General features: G+C 37.4%; 1 protein-coding gene across 2 annotated transcripts in view; it reads right to left on the bottom strand.

The window, feature by feature from the left end:
* kalrna (kalirin RhoGEF kinase a) overlaps positions 1-17,931 on the bottom strand; it is a 173,362-nt gene that overhangs the window by 44,612 nt on the left and 110,819 nt on the right. For both annotated transcript variants that reach the window (XM_053495941.1, XM_053495942.1), the window contains exons 12-27: positions 13,328-13,497; positions 13,073-13,247; positions 11,711-11,906; positions 9,762-9,928; positions 7,024-7,143; positions 5,536-5,754; positions 5,177-5,326; positions 3,996-4,110; positions 3,733-3,848; positions 3,443-3,565; positions 2,161-2,343; positions 1,846-1,964; positions 1,483-1,549; positions 1,215-1,324; positions 889-958; positions 645-734 (exon numbers count right to left, since the gene is read on the bottom strand). In XM_053495941.1, the coding sequence (XP_053351916.1) occupies positions 645-734; positions 889-958; positions 1,215-1,324; positions 1,483-1,549; positions 1,846-1,964; positions 2,161-2,343; positions 3,443-3,565; positions 3,733-3,848; positions 3,996-4,110; positions 5,177-5,326; positions 5,536-5,754; positions 7,024-7,143; positions 9,762-9,928; positions 11,711-11,906; positions 13,073-13,247; positions 13,328-13,497 (2,190 nt within the window). The remainder of the gene's footprint in view (positions 1-644; positions 735-888; positions 959-1,214; positions 1,325-1,482; positions 1,550-1,845; positions 1,965-2,160; positions 2,344-3,442; positions 3,566-3,732; positions 3,849-3,995; positions 4,111-5,176; positions 5,327-5,535; positions 5,755-7,023; positions 7,144-9,761; positions 9,929-11,710; positions 11,907-13,072; positions 13,248-13,327; positions 13,498-17,931) is intronic.

The following is a 17,931-nucleotide window of genomic DNA, read 5'->3' as shown; positions in this document are numbered from 1 at the left end:
ATATAGCGAATTGTTGGACTTTTGTTGGAGAATTATGCTTTGTATTTTGGGATCTTTTTTCCTGCGTCCAGATTGAAAGTGAGATGATGTTACTCTGCTGTTTGTCCCATTTCTAGGATCCTGAAGTCCACTGCCTCTGCACATTATATAATCTTTAAGGTGGCATTTATGGAACTGTTAAAGTATATGCAGTTACTGGATGCTAACTCATTCTTCTGTGTTTGGTGATTTTTCAGCGTGTGATCCTAAGCAAAATACAGAGAGATGTCTGAACTCTCTGATATTGTTCACTGCATTTATTCTCTTTCAATAGAAAAAGGAAGTTCCCTCATCTTTGTTTTATTCTATTAACAAGGTAGAGATGCATGACAGACTGTCCTGTGTGTGTGATACCTTCACTGTTACAGGTAAGTTAGGTAATGGAAATTGTCTGTGTTATTTTGATCTGGGTCTGACTGGGAATGTGTACATGCTGTTCACACAGTATAGCTGCTGTAATCTGAAAGAAAGCCACAATGTGTTCTCTCCATGAACCTGAAAGTCATATTTCACACACTCTCCTTTTCTGTTACCATCCCAATCACAGACTGGGGCATAACAGGGTTAAGAAGTTAATGAACATAGAAAAGCAGAGATGCTCTTACATCAAAAAAGCTTCCAGCTTGTTCCAGGATAAGCTGATTCGAGTCCGGCTTATTTTTGCAGTATTTCACATAGATCTGGAATTTATCCGCCTGGGAAAATAATATATATATATTTTTTTTAAACCCGTGAGGACTGATCAAGTGAAACATTATTATTAATATTATACTGTATCATAATTACATATACTGTATGTATAATTGAAAGGGGCTTGACAGTAGATTAAGATGCATGAATGGTACTCACCCATGTGACAAAACAATGGCCCACATCTTCTGGCAACTGCTCATAATTAATTAACTCTTTCAAGAAAATGCTAAAAAAAAAGTAATACGGATAGAAACACAGCTTAATCATGATCCAGTTTTGTTTGCATTTTAAATGAAGAACATAATCAAAATTGCAATTTTTTATATTTCTAGCTAAATTCAAAAGGGTATAACACCAACACCAATTTCACAGTTAATCTGGAATCTTCTATCCATTTCATGTATTAATACATTTCATGTATTAATACAGTACATACATACCATAAATAAAAAAAATCTTGGTGCTTGTAGATAAGATCTTACTTATTATGGAAGTCATAAATATCCTGGATGTTTCCGAAGATGATATGTTCTTTGTTGGCGATGCCTGGCGGGATCTCCTCCACGCCACTCGTCATCTCCCAAAGGTACGTCTACACACACGCACACACAAGGACACAAAAGGAAAATCTGCTATCTGAAGTCATGACCATTAAAGTTATGCAACAGGACTTTGAAATCAGTCATCTGTAAGCTTGATTTCTAAATATAATATTTGAGGAATGGCGTGAAGTAGGAAAACCTCTCTTACCTCTAAGCACTCATGAAGATCTCTTACATAGGCTTTTTCAGTTTGCAGTAACTCTGCCATAATAAATCTAAAAGCAGTCACACAACCACACATCATGGTTATCATAGCAACAATTTAACTTCAAGAAAGGAGAATGTACTTTTAGCACAACTGTATATAGGAGAATTATTGTATTTACTGTATTTTGTGTAGTTATGGTAGATTATCTAGACTTTTATCTAGTTCAGTAAATAAATAATATACAAGGTTTATGTTTTTATACATATAGATGACCCAGTTCCTATTTTTTTTTTTAATCCAGAACTGGTCATCTATTACATTTATATTTGCAAACAACAAAACTTAAAGCAATGACAGACTCACTCTTTTTTTCTGGCCGACTTCCTTTTCTCCTCATTGACCTCATGGTTGGGTTCACGGAGTTTAACTTCCGGGTTGGTCAGGCTTGCTGGAATGATGTCTAACTCCAGGTCTTTATTATGCTGAATGAGAAACCCACATAAAAATAACTGCATTACTACTGCCAAATCAATGACCCGATGTACTATAGTTGATTTAAATCTCTTCTTCACAAACTCAGAAGACTTTATTTAGCGAGAATCTGTAATCAAATATTGAAAGTGTCCTGCAGACTGAATCTGTGCTGTTATTGTGGACCATAATCAGGATCATTCTCACCTCAGAGCTGATGCCCAGGGAATTCTCCAAACTGCAGCGGTATTGTCCCATGCGCTGAGAGAAGTCTCGGTAGCGCCTGTCCACCGTGCTCACCCATTTCTTTAGCTCAGTCACGTGCACATGGCCCTTCTCCACGAAGTTGTCAGCTAGCTGGATAAGCAGCTTCACCTTTTCCTTGGTTTGCTGAGTGTTAAAACATGCTGTGTTTATCTTTGGCATAAACAAGTGTGTCTGAGTTTTTCAAAAGGGTTATACTTGTCTAACTGCTTTTACATTTACTTCAATTTATGTTTTACACAAATATTTTTGTTGGGCTTTACTCATCATCAGTTTTCCTTAAACACACAGTAGTTGAACAATAGTAGTATATGAAATTGTCCACTGGCTTTCCTGGTCGACTAGTAGAACTAGCAAAGATCAGAGAGGACTTTGATCCCACATGTGACTGATGTATGTATATGTTCTAGAAATGTGTTTTATTTTTGATACTTTGTCAAAAATATGCCAAGTACCATTAGAACCCCATTTATTGCATTTTTTGGTGTTGACTCAAGTGATGCTCGCCTGACTGACGCCCAGGCCAATATGTTAGACTTTAGCTCCCTTCTCGCTAGGAGAATGATCCCATTTAAGTGGAAGGAGTCGTTGCCACCAGTGGGTTCTCACTGGATTAAAGAGGTCTTGTCTTTTATTGATCTAGTAAAGGTTCGCTATTCCATAAAGGGATCCACTCAGGAATTTTATCATGTCTGGCAACCATTTATGAGCCACTTTTAAAATATAGATGCAGATAAACTGGATCAGTAATAAAAGATTCTATTCTTTAGTTTAATGTTTAATTTATTTATATTTATTTTTTCTCATTTTCATCAGAAAAACTATTTTTGTTGGACTATATAAGAACTGTATAAATGCTCTTGTTGAGTAGTTAACGATATATGATGTTAAAAGACATTTGATGAAAAGACTGTTTTTTTTTAAAAAAAGGTTATATAAAGCATTGTTTTATATATTTGCATGATTGAATCAAATATACTGTGGTTGAGGGCTTAAAGACTTTAAAACAGTTTTTTTTTTGTAATAATAAAGATTTCTTTGTTTTTCTGGCACAAAATAGAAAACAAATGTAAACCACAACAAATAAAATCTTTGGTATCAGCAGCAGCTATTGGGCAAAGCAGTATTTTAAACATCATCGACCTAAAATATCAAAAACATCATAGCGCAGCCCTAATAAATCAGGAGAAAGGTTGTGTCAGGGCTGTGCATGAGTGATACTTACTTTAGCAGGGACACAGAAGTTCTCATACTCTTTTAGTAACTCATGAGTTTTCTCAGCTGAGTCACCAAGAGTGTTGTGAGTAGAGAGGAAATATTCACCTGCCTCCTGAAGCCAGTCTAACGCCTGATGTATGAAGAGATGATGCAGGTGTTAGAAAGAAAAAAGGATAAGTCGATTAATTAGAAATGCATGTGAAGAGGTTTTGGTGCAGATGCCTGGGGTGCCATCACTGCAAGTGTGAGGTGTATTTAGTGCATGTATGGGCTGCTCTCAGGTTTGATGAGTCTAACCTGTTTGGCACTGCGCTCAAACACCACATACTGTTGGCACTGATCCAAGCGACGCTTCTTCATGGTCCAGAAGTGCAGCACTCTGTTCTCCCTTTGCAACAGCTCATTGAGAATTGCTATGAGAGAAAAAAACAACATAAACAGGGAACACCAGAGAAGATGTTTAGTTCTGCCGTACAGTAATTTAGCATAATCGTTTCCTAAATAAAGGCTTTTTATCTAATTAGGATACAGGGAATTAAAGTTAATCTGCACAGTCTGACCTTTGACCTGCTGCTCTGAGCCGCGGGCGTTGCCAGAGGTGGTGGGAGTGCTGACGTTGTTGCGGTGGATGTACTTGAGGAAAACTTCAGCATTACGTCTGGCTAGAGTGCAAGCCTGAAACACAGCGTATTATTATGTACAGAGATCACAGCTCTCACCAAGCCCTGCTTTTGTGAATTCTTCAGCCACATCAAAGGTTCAGTTTTGGAGCAGAACACAAAATTATACAAAACACTCATTCTTTTTTTTTTAAGATTTATACAGATAATTATACTCGATCCATTTTTACACAAAACTAATGTCTAGTGAGTGGAGAAAAGGGGATTAGTAAAAAACTGTGAAGTAGACATTTACACAAATTATGCGTGAATTACCGAGGCTCAAAGAAAAAAAAACAATGAATTATTATTATATCCAGCCATCTAGGAACCTCTGTAGTACAACTAGGGACCGTGTAGGCCAATGGTGACCATTGTATTTATTCCCATTTTGTAGGACTGTGGTACTGTAGGACCTCCAGTCAACATTCACACATTCAGTCACTACGGGCAATTTGGGAACGTCAATTAGGCTAATCTGCATGTCTTTGGACTGTGGGGGGAAAGGAGTCAAAAAGGTCTGGAAATAGTGCACTTATACAGTACTGGATGTATATTGATTGTACTAGTGATTGTGCAAAGAAGTAAGCAGAGTATCTATTCTGCATTCATCTACTGTATATAATCTGATAGAAGATTTCTGCTTATGTTTTCAGTGTTGAACTATGAATAATGAACGTATATGTCAAGAGAAGTCTTTAGTCTCCCTTCTGTCTGCACAGAGAGATAAAAGCTTTAATAAAGTTTCTTATGAAACAGCACTTTAGCTGACAGATCAGCACTGACTGTACCATTTACTCTTAGATCAGACTAGCAAATCAGCACGCATTGATGGATGGTTTATGAGTTTCTTACTGTCATAGGGCCAAGAAAATTGTCTACAATAGACAAGCATATGAGAAAAATGTTTAAAAAAGTAGAAGTTAACACCTTTATTTGCAGTATCCCCTTGTTGTCAATTGTTTATAAAACGTTTGCTATTTTGGTATATTAAAAAAAATCACTTACTGTAAAAAGCCTTGCAACAGGAAAAGTGAGATGTATCAAAGATAAAGCGTTTATGGAATCATTTTTTAACTTACCTTCAGGAAGGCCTCTTTCTGCTCCAGATGTTTGCTGATGAGAGGAAACACATGGTCACTCTCAGCTAAAGGGCCCAGCTTATCATGACCTCCACACCAGTCCTCGTCCCGACGATATTCCTGCTCCAAACTCTCCAACACACTGCACACCTTTGAAAACATATGCGAAAATTTTAAGTTGATCATCCACCCATAACATTAAATCTTTTTTAACATACCTCATCTGTTCTTTTAGTGTTTTTTTTGTATTAGTTTTACAGTTTATCTTCATGTTTATTGGTTTGGAATCAATATAATTAAATAATAAACACACTGTAGGACTGAGTAACCACTGAGTTATGCGTTGGTGCTTTTTTTACCTGCTCAGAGGTTTTGTAGAAGGCAACAGAAGCATTAACTAGCTTGAGCCGGTCCTCCATCTTTAGCATGAGCTGCTGCCAGTGCATGGCCACCTTTTCAGCACAGGTTCGGATGGCGTCAGGATCGTAGTGGCCTGCTTGCAGCATGACTTCTGCCTTCTGCTGGACCTGGAGTGCACTCTGATGGGTCTTTTGCAAAGAATTAGCATGGAACAGGGACTGGTGACAGACACAAAATGAAAAAATAATACAAATTGGGTTTGTTTAAAACATATCCAGAAATGTATTTGTAAGTCATTAGCTGCACGTCTTTTGAGATTTACAAATAAATATAAATGTTGACGAAATCTTATCTTATTCCTATTTTTTTTGTTTTAATTGGAAACACATTGGAAAGCCAAAGACGGTCTTGTTCATATTGGTCTCGAAAGTGCTGCAGTCATCACATTTAATAGTTTTAAAAAACTAAACAGAATAGTGTAAAAATAAGTACAAAGTGATTAAATTTTTCCGATTGAACTGCCCTAATGTTCATCCTACTTAACCGTCAGCGAAACAGATTTAGCTTGTCTGAGGTCAGGAAGCTTCATGTTCCCCGTCTACTAGTGGGGTAGAAACAGAATTAAGCCCAGAGCTGGAAACAACAGCACAGAAAACCTGGAGCCAAAAGAAACAGTGATAAGCAACTGAGCAATGAAACCTCCAAGAGGAAAATATCTAACTGCTGAGTATCAGTTTTTTTAACATTAATAATTCTAGCACATCTGTGTATGTAAATACCATAATACACACAGTATATCATGGTGCAACTGTTATGGAACTGTTATAACCTTTTCCCAGAAACAAAAAATTGACTGCTTTTTTTTTGGAATAAGAAAAAATGTATTTTCTACATTTATGTTATGTACAGTATGTCGTGGTTAACACTGTTGCCTTGCACCGCCAGGTTTCAGGTTCGACTCCCCCCTCGGGTCTGTGTGCATGTTCTCCCTGTGCTCGGTGAGTTTCTCACACAGTCCAAAGACATAAAAGTTAGGCTAATTGGTGTATCTGAATCCTGTACTGTGTGAATGTGAGTGTTTATGTATATGTGTGCCCTGTGATGGATTGGCACACTGTCCAGGGTGTACCGTGAATCATGCCCTAAGTTTCCAGGCCACCCGTGACCCTATATACAGAATAAAAAGGTATAGACGATGAGTGAGTGAGAGAGTGTTATGTATGTAGAGCAACAGTTTGCACTCCATCCGCTTGGTTCATCTTCTGCACAATATCCTGCCCTAATGTTCTTTACTTTAAAATCTTACTCATAAGGAGATGAAGTTGAATGTGTTTCTGATTTTCAACATAAAAGCTGTCTGGGCCCAGGGAGCATAAGCTTGAACGCTGATGATTTTTACAGTAACAGTTACATATTATGAGCTTATCTTATACTCATTTGTACATAAGGTTTAGAGTACATATGTTTGTGTGAGTGTCTATGCGTACCTCTATAGCAAGCTGGAACTGTTCGTGTTCTCGTTGTAACTGTTCAGCCTCAGACAGCGAGCTGGCATTAACCATGCTAGCATTCAACATAGACTCACCATTGCGGATCCAGCTGAGCACCTAAACACAGAATGGCACAAAACAAGCATACAAACATACTTAACTCTTAGAAATTGAACATCAACCCAAAATGTATTGCAATTCCTGCACATCTTCATTAGCATAGCATGTGTGGTGATCTGGGAAGGCTATCAAATGATTTTTTGGCCGAAATTCTGGCAAAATATTTTTGTTCATTTTTTGACACTTCTACTTCAAGAAGCCATAAATATCCCTCCCTATAACAATATACAATTGGTAAATGGATTAAATATATAAATATGCTAGCTTCTAAACTAGTGCATTTTTGCAAAGATCACATTAGTTTAATAAAACACAATTTTTTAAAAGACAAAGTTAAAAAAAGATTTTTTTAAATTAAATTTTTAATTGTGCTGCTAATTATTTAAATTGTAATCATTATATTAATATTCTTTGCTGCTAATATTATTCATATAATAGTATATTAAAAAAAACAAATATATATAAAAATTAAATCAATATATAACACTTGCATTTAGACAGCTTCTTAGCTTTTTCGCCTACCACTGGATAGCTGCTGATCCTTACAGTATCTCTTAATCATCCCATTTGCCCATTGATGGCTGTCTCTGGAGACACTCTTTGACCCTTTATTCCATTCTAAATGAGATTAGCTTGGGGAAAGCGGAAATAAGTGACAGAAATCTGAGTAGCCAGGGCTATCATCAGTTTCTGACCGTCTGTTTAGACTAAAACAACTTTTAGCAAGCATAAACATACTGTACAGTATCTATGTATCCGGCACCATCTGCATTATCTGAATGCAATGACCTAAGACAGCATGTCAAGAGTCATTGCTTCAGGGGGAAGATTTGCTTTGCTGATAACCCCAAACTCTTGCATATACCACCTTAATTAAATGTCCCTACAGCAATGTTCGTTGAAAAAAAAAACACATAATGACTGCATGCATGATTATTTAGGCTATCTATAACAAAAGACCTGATTTTCAACTGTGCATGATTTTCTTTTCAACACACTGTTTTATATGATATACCACTGGTTCTTATACTTGGTCCTAGAATATACACTCTCTTGAACATTTTAGTGTTTCATAACTTTCCCTGGATAAATATAAAAATTGCAGAACATATGGTAATCCAGGGCCAGGCATGGGAACCAATGTGATATAGGATACAAATATTGCTTAAAGTCATAAGAATGGATTACTGAAGGGTAAAGAACCAGAGCTGGTCATGGAAAAATACAGTTTGAGCTCCTGTCCTTCAGTCCAATGCAGAGCATGTTTTATTCATATGGTCAAACTTTTATGTCTTTGCCTGGAGAGGTGAGACAGAATGAGGACACACACACACACACACACACACACACACACACACACTTCACTATTCTACACTGTATGTTTTCATAACTTTTCACACAGATCTCACAGCAGATTTGCTTCAAAAGGCACAGGTTTCTCCAAGACTGCAAATGTCTCAGATTTGCATATGGATGACTCAAGCTGAACTGGGCAGTCTGCTTGTCAGATCTTTGTAATAAAAATTTGTAATAAATTTTGACTCGGAAAACGAAAAAGTCTTGGTTTACGTGTACCAAGTATCATGTATCATGCATGCACTTACGCTGAGCGTCACGTAATCACAACTGAACCAACGTTTTTTCTCTCTCTTGCATTGCGGAATTGTGGGTAATCGTCTCCCCTGCTGGGTCTTAGTGCACGTCTCTTACTGGTATAATCAACATCCGTGCATGTATGTACTGTTTACTATAACAAAATGTGTGTGTGTGTAAAACATATTTCATTTTGTGTCTGTATGCGTGTATGTACAGCGCGTGTAAAGCAAAAGCAAGTCTTATTATAGAGGTTAAAGATCCATTTTCTCTCTTTGTATCAGCCTGCTCTTTGTGTTTGTTTGCATGTGCGTCATTGGACACCGTGCCACGCACACACACACACACACACACACACACACACACACACACACACACAGACCTCTTCTACTTTCGCTTTCACAGACACACACACACTCTTTCTCTCTGCTCTGTTGCAATTCTTTTCAAAGGTAAAGTGCAGGTTAATTTGTTTTATTTTTAATTCACAGCAGTGATTCCGCTAGTGTTTCACTCAATCGAGTGTCATTAGTGTCATTTTTACTTTATATTTTGTGTTAATTATTTTTATATATTTATTTTTGGGGCTGTAGAATGAATAATTTGAGTTTATGTGTGTTTTAAAATACGAGCCCGCTTCCTGAATGAATTATGCTCGTACTCCAAGGTTCCACTGTAACACTGTGCACTGATTGCATATGTTGCTGTCACATAATGCTGCACTGCTTCTTTCTGCTAGATGCTGATGACTGCTTGTATTTAATTATAACGAATGAAACATTTTCTCCATTGTAAAGGCATGCAATGTGCCTGTCACGCTCATTTGCACAACATTGTGATTAATTCAAATTACACTGCCACATGGCCAGACAGATTTTGCCACAGTCCAACTGCCATGCTTTTGCTGAAATGAATAACATGAATGAATAAGTAGTATGATATATATATATATATATTTTTGTATGTTGATTGTGTATGAAAGTGTTTCTGTGTATTTGTGTGTGGGTGTGTGTATGATTTACCTGTTTGACCTCAGCCTGCAGATGGCGTAGTTGTAGACACTGCTCCAGCCGTTTTTGGGTTTGCTCTGCACTCATGTCCAGTTCGTGTTGTTTCTCATGAAGAAACTCCAGCAGCTCCTGTACTTGAGTTGCCAGATCTACTTCCTTCTCTCCCGTTAATTCAATGCCTACACACACAATTATATAATATAAACTTATAAGTGACTTGCCCATTAAGTGTTGTAACAAATTAAGTATAACACCACACATATTTGAAAGGAACGTTTTACATACACTTAGGACAAAATGAGAAAAATTCTATTTACAGTATAACAACATGATATTGTGTTAATCTACTGTGTTAGTGTGATATCAACACAAGTTGTTTTTACTATCATTTCTTTATATAGCTTGTGGAATAAATTCTTGTTTCTCCAGGACCATGCTGCCAGGCACCAAGACAAGGGTAGCTCCGTGACAGAGACATTGACCTAATAACCAGATCACAGATTCAAACCCCAACCCCACCGAGCTGCCACTAGTCTATGTCAAAGGTCTTGAGGCAGGCTCAAGGAATGTGGAACGTAGCAGGGGTAGACCAGTGGTTAAGGTGTTGTACTACTGATTAGAAGCTCCCTGGTTCAAATCCCACCACCAAGTTACCCCAGTTGAGCTAGTAAGCGAAGCCCCTTAACTGCTTAAATACATAATGAGTTCAAAATGTAATGACATGCAAAAGCAGAATATACTGTATATTAGTAAACTTTGAGCTTTATTATTAGTAAAGCTATCTTTTTGCAGAACTCTTTTGCTGATCTTTAGCTATTTAGCTATTTACCTTTAGTTATTTTATTTTAGTCTAAGCTTAGAAGATTTGAACTGGTGTGAATTTCCATTCTAGCAAAAACTGTATCTGTATATTTTTTTAAACAAGAATTGTAAACTTTTATATTCAGAAGTACTGATGGAGGAATAAAGCCTGAATGTAAAACAGCATAAACATATAATAGCCACTAGGTGGCAGTACCTCTCTACTTCTCCACATAATCTCATGCACATCACTGACAACCTACATGTACTGTGTTGCTTGGGGTCAATATAGTGAAACCATATGGTGCATGATTTATTATTTACAGTCATGTTGGTCATATTGTCTAGGAGAACATCATTTATTTATACACCATAAGGTTATGCACTTTCTTTGGGAACAGAATAGCTGACAAATTGAAAATGTGCAAAATAGAAAAGCAATTATACAAACTGTGTTAAAACATATTTATATATAATGAAGATATCAGTTTTACAGCATAATTTAAATGTTCCATCCTAATCTAGAGAAGAGACAAAGACACACCTAGCACACGAGAGAGAGAGAGAGAGAGAGAGAGAGAGAGAGAGAGAGAGAGAGAGATTGTCTCAGTGTGATTTGGCAGAGTGGCATTTCCAAAGCCAGAACAGGCAGAGTCATGAGCCAAGGTCCATATGTGGAAGTAAGGGGGGTGTGAGATGGGTCAGCAGTTTGAAGACAGAAAGCCTGTTTCCCATGTTAAAAATATCTCCAAGATACAGAAACACAGGCAGAAAGACAGCAAGAGGATTATAGGGCTGAAGGACTGCTGGATTCCGGAGATAGGAATCAAAATAGATGGAAGGAATATAGAAAGAGGAACAGAGGGGGTTATAAAATGGCTTTAATTATTCAACCTTTTTTGGCTTCTCTGAATGGCGAGATGCACAGCTGCTGAGTTAAGTCAGTGAATGTAAAGCTCAGCTGCCTCTCTGGCTCAGACATCATGTCTGCTTATCTCCCTTCCTTTATTTATCTACCCTTATCCACCACTCTGCCCTGTACACATATCTCTCTCTGCTCCCTCTCCACCTGTATAGGTAGATTGCTTATTGATTTTTGAATTTTGGTTGCATGACAGTAATCTCATTCATACATCTATTTATCCTGTTCCTCCCCCCACCTGAAGCTTGGACCTCCATTATGTACTGGTGTAGGTCTTGGCCCTGCTGGATGACCTCATATGTCATGTTGTTCATGGCCAGTTTTCTATCAGCATGCCTCTGGAGTCTCTGTTCCACCAAACTCGGCTCCTCTGCACTGAATTCGCTCATCTGCCGTACCAGGTCTTCATTCCACGTATCCAGTTCTGCAGTGACCTTTACATCACAGGACGGAGCAAAAAGTCTAAATTTATTCACAGACAACTGTTTAAGCAATATTACCCTGACCGTACCTAATGACAGACATCTAAACAAGAAAATAATACATAACATTTCATGTATATAGCTTGTTATTTCAGGCCGACATTACAGGACATGTTAATGTTAAAATGTTCAGGAGTGTTTTAATGTGCTTGATTTTCCAGGCCTTATGAAGATTTCCAGCATAACTGAAGTCGATTGGTATTAGGTGCAGAAACAGGAACAAGTGAGAACTTACAATCGGTTTGGAAAAACCTATGAGCCAATGTCTTTATAAACCACATAACAGGACACTAAGACAACTTATTTCATTTTAAAGACAATGTGGCCACATTATTATTTTTATTTAATTTAGAGTTTGTTAGTTTACAACTGAACTTTTACTCCACATATTAAATTTATTATAGAACAATCCAGTACATTAATTCCAGCCTTACCAGAATTTATGCATATAGCACCAGCCACTTTTCTGTTATGTTCCTTTATCCTCTAGGGACCTGAATGTTCTCATATGAGATACATGACATTTTCTCCCAACTACATTGTCTATATATCCTTGTACAATCATCATATACTGTAAGAACTGTTGATGGTTAGTTTTTTTTTTTTGCCAATTTTCCTTCTGTTTGAAGACCTTAACTTCATACTTATCAGGTGCTAATAAACAGAAACAGTGAAGAGAAATTACAAAGTACACATTACTAGAGCCTGGGTATCTGGAGGTTAACATAAGAGAACTAGTTGTAGCCTTCTGGAGCTGCCAAAAATATCATGAAATAAAATTTTTTTTTCCAATGATTAAACCTCTTTTTTTGCATTTACAATACATTTAATCATTTTCCAAAGCAACTTACAAAAGTGCTTTGAAGTTTCTATCATTGGATAGATCCTTACACTGTTTACTAGGTTACTAGTAACCATATATTTGATTATAGTCAGATTTTTCATTTATACTGTAGATTTGAAAACCAGATCACAGAATTCATCTGTAAGAAACAGCCTAAAATAAGAACAACTTCATGCCACATTACTCAGAGTAGAAGAAGAGTGACCCATCTAAGTCTGATAGAGTATGTGATATTACACATGAAAGACAAAACTACTTGATCTAAACCCCTCACCTCAATGGTGTACTGTTCAAAGATACGCAGTTGAAGAAAGATGTCTAGTTTAATCTTTCTTTCATGGAACAGCTCCTCCATCTGACCCTGCGCCTCATCCAGCTGCTGTAGCACACTCTCGATGTGAGCTATAGAACTGTTATGGGGCATCTTATTACTGCTCATCGCTGAGTCTCTGTTAGATAAAAGGAAGAAAAGTCAGACTACATGTGTGTGCCCATGAGTATGAATGGATATGTTTTAACATGTATTAACCTGAGTTGTTGAATGAGGTCCTCTCCCTCTTTAATCACATTGAGCGTGGCCTCGAGTGTGGTGGCTTGCTGCTGCTGGAACTGTTTGATCAGTTCTTGCACAGAGTCCACTGAGTCTGAACACACCTCCTCCAATAGTTCCTTCTGCAGGTCCTCCATCCATGTCCATAGCTGCAAAACAAATCAAACAAGTCCAGATGAAACAGATGAAGAACCGTATTAGTGTCTTCATGGAATGTGTGCATTTTCAGGTGAAGGTTCAGGTTTTCTTAATGAAAGGTGAAATTAGAGTATCATTATGGTATTTTCCCACCACTGTAAAGACATTTGCTCCTTATTAGGAGATTAAAACACCACGCAACTAAAAGCAAACATTGCCTTCATTCACTTTAATTAATATTCAATTAATAATTGCTGTTTCCACTATTAGAAGCTCAACTCATTTTTTTTTTCATTGTGGAAATCGCTTTCATCTTGGAATAATAAATTTTGACACCCTTAGTCATGCAGCATAGATGAAATTCTCATCTCTGTAAAAGTAGTTAAATTACTTTCCCTAGACAGTTTACTAATTTTTGCTGTTATAAATGCCACAGTATTGTTTTTGTCATGTCAATGATCTTCTCTAAGTTCAACACTGAATTTTGACTTCTTCTTATGTTCTTTTTATGGGTTATGCAAATTTTGGTCATTACTTTATCTGCTACGTGAGCCATAGCCATTATTTAAAGAATAAATGGCATATACTGTATGACCTTACAATTATATATACAATTATAAACAAATCTAACATACAAAGGATGCCATTATCTGATTCTAGTCATGATGGTACATTTCCAGAAGAAAGACTAATTAATGGCAATTATTATACCAATTATTAAATGGTTGCATGGGTTGATTATGTGCCTGGAGCCTTTAACATCAAGTCAATACTGAGGGCTTTGGCACTGTAAAAACTTTTAAGATTCATCTTCCATATAATTAGGCCCTATTGGGCCTCTCAGACCTCCCTGACCATAACCAGCATACGTCTGGTACTATCTCACCCTTTTGGGCAGAGGTACAGTATACTGTAGATGTAGAATCAAGGAATAGTCTATCACACAAATACCTAAAAAAATATCCCCGGCACTCTGGAGTGACCCTTTCATTACACTCACACCCCTGGAGGAAAGTCAGTAAGTAGTTTGCTATGAGTCTCTCCGTTTAATAGGTTCAAGTTGGCTTAAAATCCTAACAGCCCCAATCGCTGTCTCTCCAGCTATCACCATTATGCTTTGCAGTTGTTCCAACAATGGCTTTTTTTACAGCATCTAGTAATGTGTGCCGTTTTATATTTCCTCTCCAGGTGTGATTGTATATGCAATACTCCATTCCGTCTTAAATATTTATAATGTTCTAAAACTTTTATGGTGAAATATTTTCAATTATCCATGGGTTAATTCTATTTCCTTGACGAAATCATAGACTGGATCATCTTGGATAGGTCACAACGCCCCCATGACCGCAAGTTACATCACTCAGGAAATGTATAAGAGTCTCAAATATGAAATTGTTTCAAGCTGAATCTTGTAGCGATGATTAGATTTAAATACTTTACCAGTTCAGTTTAAAAATTTAAAAGACAGAAGGGAATATTGAATACACAATCACACCTGGAGAGGAAAGACAAAATGGCACACAAGGTTTCAACTAGGCCTAAAAAGAATTACACATGAGCTTACAGTAGATTGTAGTTTCTGTCGTCACATTTCCCACACTATGGAAAAATATAATATCCTTCTGTCAGCACATTATCAAGCAAGTAAGTTGAGTGAGTGAGTTGGGGAGGAACAGAGTGTTTGTGTGTGAGCCTAGAGAGAAATACCATGGATAATGATTTTAAAATATTCAGTCATTATGAATCATTCCAATCTCTAAAAATTTTTTTGGTGTTTTTAAAGTTACAAATTTCTCATGTAACTTCTCTGCGACTTCCACGCTTACACAGATATGTGTTCTACTCGTATGATAATTTAATCATCAAGAAACAACAAAAACAATGTATTTTAATTAAAAGAACACTAGGCCTGTGGAGTCATGGAGTTTCACTCTTTCCATACAACCAGAAAATCAGAATTACAAGAATGCATTAAACACCTCAAGGCTCTACACAGCTCACGCATTTGGCCCAGTAAAAGAAAACATGCCATTGCTGGTGATTATTTAATGCTGTTTTCTTGGCAGTTGACTGACACATCAAGATAAGAGTAAATAAACTGGAAACACTATTCATAGCCCCAGGCTTTTCTACGCACAATGCACTGGCACAACAACCTTCTTCTGCTTTCAAAAAGTCTTTGTCATAGAAATAATATATTACATCACACAGTATAAAAGAGAGAACCTAACTACAGCTAAAGTAATGGTTAGAAATTCCTGACAATTTACTCAATTTTAACATGATTTCCAATACTGCATGGTTTTTGCCCCCTAGCTGGAAATATGCTCCAATCTATTAGGATCACAAGGCATCTATGCGCCTTTAAGTTAGTTATTATTGGGAAAAGGCCATAAAGTTAACTGGCTTTTGTCAGTGCTGTAACCCAAACAAGCATCGCGCCATATTCAGGCCATACTGATTGATGATGTTTACCATAGAGAAAATCAGCATGATATTGTACAGCAGTGGCCAAAAGTTTTAAGAATTACACAAATATAAATTTTTACAAAGTCTGCTGCGTCAGTGGTTTAAGATATTTTTGTCAGAGGTTACTATGGTATACTGAAGTATAATTATAAGCACATCATAAATGTTAAAGGCTTACAGTATATTGACAATTACATCATATTAATGCTAAGAGTGAGTATTTGGTGTGTTGAACATTCTTTTTCAAGACCTCTGCACATCACCCTGGAATGCTGTCAATCAACTTCTGGGGTTGTTTCCCAGCCAAGGAGGTGGGCTCACTCACAAAAACTTTGCTTAAAGGTCCTACACATCCCATTTTTCATTAAATGTTAATATGATCTTTAGGGTCCTAATGAAAAGTTTGTATTATACGTTAATTAAAAATTCAAAAGGATTGTGTAAAAAAACACTACTTTTACCTGGTAAAAACTAGCTCTGTTCTCAGCAACCTGTTTCAGTACATGCTAATTTAAATGCTCATGACCTCTGCTGAGTCCGTGCTTTGTGGGTAATGCAGTCCAAACTGGAAAACGCTGGAATATAGAGCCTGAGCGTGTTTTCTTCAGTCGTTTTTGGTTTGATTTAAGTACGGAACCTACGCGGAAGTTTGTAATATCGCCTGACAACGCAGAAATTAAAAGAATGGACATGCAGCGACTCGATTTGTCTTTCTCATCACTGCATGGGCATGAATTAACGGGCTGTTACACTGCCGCGAGCAACAACAACGTAAAGCGGAGAAGCTTACCGAGAAAGATACGGACGCGATGTGTTTACTAATGTGTTTACATGACTTCCTAATCTTCGACAGACATCGTTATAAACCATCTAACGTAACAAAGGTAAGCATAATATAGTTTTCCGACTACCTACACAGTTTGCAACTAGACAATCACCTTAATGCATTGTTTATTATAAACAGGCGAGTAGGGATTATATAGAGACGGCTGTACATAGAGAAGAAGCCATAACCATGTTCTATGAGAGTATAAGTTAACTTACACTCCGCATTCATGGTGATTATTAGTAAAGGCAATCTGCAAATATTCATAGTAAAAGGAATTACACTCACCGAGCCTGGTGAAGATGAAGCAGGAACACGAAGCGTTAGTACAGATCCATTTTTAGGAGCAGCTTCCTAGTAAAACCTGCTTTATATTGACCCGCGTTTATAAAGCAGTCTGGTGAAAAATGATTATCGCAAACATGAACGCATTTAGGTAAATCGGCGGGGACGTTAGCTTTAAAAACTAAATTCAGCCACTGCGTCCTCAGTGGCTCCATACCTAACCCTAGATAGGTACCCTAGGTCACTAACCCTAGGTAGTGAATGACCACTGCTGTGTTCGCTATTACACCCAACAACTGTACACAACACTCGCTTAGGCGCCATTTTGCTCCAGCGGCAAAAAACAATGGCCGACAGCTTCTTCTCACTCGGGGCGGGTCTTTGCTAAAACACCAGTGTCAATCAACTAGTGTAGGAGCGGCCTCTTGTGGTGTGGCGTCACATCGACAGGCATTTGCGATTGGCCTGATTTCAGAAGGGGCATGTTATTGTAATAAATGAAAAGAAAACCACTGGGCGGCTCTTTATCATCGTAGAGTGGTTGTGTACGCACTCTCCTAACACACAGTTCAGTCCAAACAGCTTAAAAAAGTGCATGTAGGCCTGTATGACCCCTTTAAGAACACAGCCATAAATAAAGAATGGTACAAAAACATCCTCTGAGAGCAACTTTTGCCGACCTTTCAAAAACAGTTTAAGGCCTTAAGTAATAACTAAGTTTTTGGGTCCATAGCCAGAAAACTCCTCAGACCTTAGTCTCATTGAGAACCTGTGTTCAATCCTTAAGAGGTGGGTGGACAAACAAGAACCCTTAAATTCTGACAAACACTGACAAACAAGCATTGATTATGCAAGAATGGGCTGC

Source organism: Clarias gariepinus, chromosome 5, assembly GCF_024256425.1.
Source record: "Clarias gariepinus isolate MV-2021 ecotype Netherlands chromosome 5, CGAR_prim_01v2, whole genome shotgun sequence".
Classification (NCBI taxonomy): domain Eukaryota; kingdom Metazoa; phylum Chordata; class Actinopteri; order Siluriformes; family Clariidae; genus Clarias; species Clarias gariepinus.
The sequence above is the reverse complement of the archived record's forward strand: the minus strand, read 5'-3'. Positions and strand labels throughout refer to the sequence as shown.